At 41.8% G+C, this 6,000-nt stretch overlaps 1 protein-coding gene across 1 annotated transcript in view; it reads right to left on the bottom strand.

Moving 5' to 3' along the window:
• Positions 1 to 367: 367 nt before the first annotated feature.
• FH (fumarate hydratase) overlaps positions 368 to 6,000 on the bottom strand; it is a 59,407-nt gene continuing 53,774 nt past the window's right edge. The window contains exons 8-10 of the mRNA XM_040351013.1: positions 5,557 to 5,684; positions 2,510 to 2,663; positions 368 to 597 (exon numbers count right to left, since the gene is read on the bottom strand). Coding sequence (XP_040206947.1) covers positions 455 to 597; positions 2,510 to 2,663; positions 5,557 to 5,684 — 425 coding nt within the window. The 3' untranslated portion in view covers positions 368 to 454. The remainder of the gene's footprint in view (positions 598 to 2,509; positions 2,664 to 5,556; positions 5,685 to 6,000) is intronic.

Below are 6,000 nucleotides of genomic sequence, written 5' to 3'. Positions count from 1 at the left end.
TTCAAATCAGAGAGGAAACCTTCAGCAGAGTTGTAGAGAAGAGTCTTGGTTAAATAAAAAAAAAGTGAAAAAAAAAAAAATATATAGCTAGAAATGCGTTTCGTCAGAGATTAGGCTTTTACAACATCAGAGCTGAAGAAAAGCTGTCCATATTTCCAGGAGACTAGAAAAAAAACAGAGGCATGCCGGTAGCAGAAGGGGTAGGCTGGCCTATAGTTTTTTTGTTTTTTTTTAATTCGCAAGTTACCAATCCTCCCATAGATGGCAGTATAATCTGAAGGTTTAAGACATTCAACAAAGCTGCAATCGTAAATCACTGTTTTTAGAAAGTTTCTGCCCTAGTTCATATGAAAGACAACTCTATATGTTCCATTTTAACCATCACTTTAAACACATTTTTATTTTAATGACAGTGACAAAAATATTTGGAGCTCTGAAATGTACAGTTCATGAATTATTTTGGACCAAGCATGTCTTCAGGCTTGACCCACTGATCAAACTGTTCTGCAGTCAGGATTCCAAGTTTTATCGCAGTTTCCTTTAATGTGGAACCGTCCTTGTGTGCCGTTTTAGCAATTTTAGCAGCTTTATCATATCCTACAATAATAATAATACAAATAAATAAAGTGCAATATTAGTATGAGAATATACCTGAACTATAAAAAACACAAGATGGCAAAAATACTATTATACTGTGAAACCGATAAGATTTATACAAAGATTAAAAAGATGCAGAATAGTGAAAGCAAAGCTGTGATTTATCCATGCAGGGTAAGTTTACAAGTTCACTTTAACACTCGCTTCCCAGCAACACACGCTCAACTTTTCTGCCCGCTCCTGCCTCTCCATTCAGCTACCAGTGTTAGGTTCAAGAACATGACTGGAGGTGTGAAGACACCAAAAAAGGGTTATTAGACATCTGTAATAAAAAGAAGTAAAGCCAAAGCTTGTTGTTTGGTCATACTTCGTGTGTGTCACAGGCCTGCACTTACCTTTTCCCTTCTGTGACCCAGAATCAGCTGACTGCTGATGGGATTCACCCAGATTCCTGATCAGCAGCCGACTCAGCCTCTCAGTGCGCCACCGATAAGGTGAGCCTGCCTCCTCCATAGCCCGGCGCTCCAGTGAGCAATGTAGGGGGAAGAGCAGAGCGGACCCGAGGACTTAGCTCAGCATCGGCTGGGGACAGCTGCAGCATCGGGTCAAAGCTGCAGCTACCATGTTTCCCCTAAAATAAGACCTACCCTGAAAATAAGACCTAATGTGATATTCAGGGAAACTGCTAGAATCCTCTCTATTACAATATTATGTGTGTTTCTGCAATCTAATCTGTAGTCAAATGACTTTGGTACAGCGCCGAGCAGCGCTCAGCTAATCTCCTCCTCTTCTCTTGCCTGTCAGCGAGGGATCTTAGCAAGATCCTCCTTACTTTTATCTCGGGATCTGGGTAAGCCTATAAGTTAGAGATGGGAGTTTACGCTGACTTTAGGGGACTGCAGCCTGCCCTTTAAAAAATGCTTATAGATTTCTCAGTGACAGTAGACGGGTAAATGGGATTATTGTAGGAAGGCAACAACAATTATATGTAATACAAGTTTTGCCCGGAGTTCAGCTTTAAGGGATTTAAAGCAGAGTTCCAACCACAATTAGCATTTTTTTAAATGTATGTCCTTTCATCATGCGTTTTTATAATATAAATCCGGTCACTTACTATTTTACAATCCGCCGCCGATCCGCATAGCTATTCAAAAAAGATAGTTTTATAAAACTTTGTCCACACCGTTGTCATTTTGCTTGTGGGCATTGTGAAGCCTACAAGCACTTACTTCCTGGAAGTCTTGGATGGGGAGTGATAATTGGACAGCGCACTGCTTCCTGGGAAATGATGACACACATTTCCCAGGAGCATTAGAGGGAGATGATGTCAGAATCCTAGGTGATTTCAAAGGCAGATTTCGTGGGACCGCATAGCAACAGGCATTTCCATATGAGTAAAAACATTTTTTTTTTTTACCTTTTTAGGTCTACTGAGCACAATAATGAAAAAAAAATTTGGGGATGGAAACTCCACTTTAAGCACAGAATTGATTTTTTGTTTTCATTAGCATAAACTTGCATAATTAGGGAAGTCAATAATCCAACGGAAGGACTTTTAAAGGCTCATTTACACAAGCAGCGGCCCTCTGAAGAGGATATTTTAACTCCTAAAAGCCCATGGCGGTGGCACGGTCCCTTTGGATTGAATGGGTTGTGACAAGGAGATATCAAATTTTGCCCTGCTACGCTGAAAAGAATCTTAGTCAAATCATGTGTATACCTTTGGATGGCTGCTTTTGCAGTTTGGGGTGAAATATAAACTCGGCTCAACTGCCAGTTTTTAAAGCCCCCCCCCCCCATGTACAAGAGTAAACTAGGCCTTCTAAATCGACAGCATTAGGCCAGAATATTTCACTAGAGGTTGAGTTAGATGGGATATATTCCAAACCTACTTTCTATGTATATGTCTTACCTATATGGGGATTGAGAGCAGTGACAAGCATCAATGATTCACTCATCAGTTTGTTGATTCTCTCTGTATTTGCTTCAATCCCAACAACACAATTATCAGTGAAGGAAACAGATGCATCACCTAGAAGCCGGACTGAATTTAGAACATTTTTTATCTGAAAAGAAAAAAATATATACAAAAAAAATATATAAGTAAAAGGAGTTGAAATTCTGAATCTCCCCCCCCCCCCCCCCATTTCTCTTATTATTCTACAGTTCCATTATAACATTAAGTCGTACAAACAAGTAACTAAATGAACAGTAAGGCCCATTTCACATGTCCGTTCCGCCTGTCCGTTCATTACAAGTCCGTTAATGGACTTGTAATGAATCCCTATGGGAACGTGTCCGTTAGCGGATGGAGCATCCGCTAGCGTCCGCATCCGTCGGGATCCGGTTTTCGGACGGAAGAAAACCCTATTTTTCTTCCGTCCGGCGGAACGGAACTGATGCGGAACGGAACTGATGCAGACGGACAGACGGTCCGTCTGCATCCGGTTCCCCATAGGGAAGAGCGGAGCTGAGACAGGGCGGTCCCTGCACTGTGTGTGGGGACTGCCCTATCCGTCGACAGCTCAGCGGGGATGCCCGCTGAGCCGACGGAGCGGACAAAAGAAACTGACAGGACGTGTGAAAGAGCCCTAAAAAAAAAAAAAAAAAAACACAACACACAATAGGGCTGGATTCACACCTAAGCAGTTTTAGTGCTTTTTGCATTTTGCAGATTTGCACTACAGAACGTGTTCCATAGGAAACCATGGTAAATGGACTGTAGTGCAAATCTGCAAAATGCACTAAAACTGCATAGGTGTGAATCCAGCCTAAAAGTCAACTTGTCTCATCGAATTCATCATATAAATGGAGTTCCTTGCCAAGACATGTTCCAGGTCCCAATATACTTCACAATGGGAGAGTCCAAAGTAGAAGTGATTGTATATTTAGAATGAGTTATGGAAGTATCTGACCAGGAGGGCTATTTATGGAACATCTACAACCCCATGATAAATCAGAGATTGGGGAGTAATTAGGTGTTTAAAGAACTACGTAACTAAAAGCGGAGGTCCACACAAAAATAGAACCTCTGCTTTTCGGAACCCTCCTCCCTCGGGTGTCACATTTGGCACCTTTCAGGGGGGAGGGGGTGCAGATACCTGTCTAATAATACAGGTATTTGCACCCACTTCCGGGCATAGACCCCCGCAGAATTTGGCGGGGGTCTATGCCCGGGTCGGCTCGGCTTGGCTCTATTCAGCGCCTGCGCACCGGCGCCGAATAGAGCCGAGCCGACCGAGCTTCTTTCGGGAAGTCGTGACGCGCTGTATGCGCCGTCGTTTAGCATGTCAATCAATTGGCATGTCAATAGGAACGCCCACTCCCGCGGGATTCCCTGCCGCAGTGAATTCTAACGATAAACGCTATCTACGGCAAAAAAAAAAAAAAAAAAAAAGGTCAGTGTAATTTTATTTGCAGAACTGGGCTGGATGTAGTGTTAGAAATTTTTTATAGGGTGAACCCCCCCTTTAAGGACCGCTCATGTATATATACATCATTTTTTTAAAGATGGACATCTCGGTAACGGCAGCAGCCACTGCCACAACCGAGATATCCATCTTTTCAGTGAGCGGTCCTTTAAACGATAACAGTGGTCTCCGCGGCGCATTCGCCACAAGATCACTGTTACCGGGAGCGGGAGAGGGCCCCCCTCCCGCGCCCTCCGCCGCTTACTGGAGCCGTCGGCAGCAGCGGAGGCGATCGGGGCCTGTCTCCTGCTCGGCTGGTATAGGAATGAGGGAAAGATGGCCCCCACAGCAAAGCAGGGCTGAAGGGCCGTCAAAACGTCACTTCCGCCCATGCATTTTCTTGTTGTCTTTTATTCAAATGACAATTTTTTTTTTTTTTTTGCATTTTAGTCTAAATATGAGATCTGAGGTCTTTTTGACCCCAGATCTCATATTTAAGAGGACATGTCATGCTTTTTTGTATTACAAGGGATGTTTATATTCCTTGTAATAGGAATAAAAGTGACCCATTTTTTTTCGTGTAAAGATTAATAAAATAAGAATACAAACATTTTTTTTTTTTTTTTTTAAAGCGACCCGTCCCTACGAGCTCGCGCGCAGAAGCAAACGCATACGTGAGTAGCGCCCGCATATGAAAACGGTGTTCAAACCACACAAGTGAGGTATCACCGCGATCGTTAGAGCGAGAGCAATAATTCTAGCCCTAGACCTCCTCTGTAACTCAAAAGATGCAACCTATAGAATTTTTTAAACGTCGCCTATGGAGATTTTTAAGGGTAAAAGTTTGACGCCATTCCACGAGCAGGCGCAATTTTGAAGCGTGACTTGTTGGGTATCAATTTACTCGGCGTAACATTATCTTTCACAATATAAAAAAAATTGGGTAAACTTTACTGTGGTCTTATTTTTTAATTAAAAAAAGTGCATTTTTTCCAAAAAAAGTGCATTTTTTCCAAAAAAAGTGCGATTGCAAGACTGCTGCACAAATACGGTGTGACAAAAAGTATTGCAATGACCGCCATTTTATTCTCTAGGGTGTTAGAAAAATATTATATATACTGTTTGGGGGTTTTACGTAATTTTCTAGCAAAAAAACAAAAAACGGTTTTAATCTTAAGTCTGAAAAACAGGCAAGGTCCTTAAGTGGTTAAAGCTGGGTTCACACCTATGCAAATTGGATAAAAGTTTCTCCGCATTCCAATTAGCATCGGTTCACATATCCCTGTTGTGGCTGCTGAGTGGTTGCACAGGAACGCTGTGCATTTTTGGCTTAGTTTCAGGATCAAATTCAGCCCTGAAAACGGAGAACAGGGATGCACCGGACCCCTGCTGTGAGCCGCAAAGGCGGTATATGCAGACACCTGGATAGGTCTATTTTGTGTGGTATTCACCAGTTTATATGTTTTTTGGACTACAGGTTCACTTTAGTTTATGTTTGAGTGCAGCCTAAAAATTGCAAGCTAAGGATTATAAGATTTGTATTACTTACAATCAGAGGCTTGAACACGTTCAGTTCAAAATGTCCATTACTGGCCCCTATTGATATAGCAACATGATTGCCCATTACCTGGGCTGCTACCATAGTAACAGCTTCACACTGAGTGGGATTTACTTTGCCTGTGTAGAAATAGTAGAAAAAAAAGTTTTAGTAAAAAGCTTTAAAAAAATAAGTGCAAAAATTATAAATAGTTCTTGGTAGTAATCATAGGACTTCAAAAAGTACAATGCAATCAGATGATAAAAATAGATACAGACAGAGAATGCTCTCCATTAAAGAATCTACATATGTCAATTCAGAACTGTGAGATTAATCACAACATAAATACATTTAAGAACAAAGATGTTGTGTTAATAATTAGGGTGTCAGGGTTGCACAGAGACCGGTGCACGGGTATCGGTACTCGTGAAAATACACCAATACCCAAAAACCTTC

This window comes from Rana temporaria, chromosome 4 (assembly GCF_905171775.1).
Source record: "Rana temporaria chromosome 4, aRanTem1.1, whole genome shotgun sequence".
NCBI lineage: Eukaryota > Metazoa > Chordata > Amphibia > Anura > Ranidae > Rana > Rana temporaria.
The sequence above is the reverse complement of the archived record's forward strand: the minus strand, read 5'-3'. Positions and strand labels throughout refer to the sequence as shown.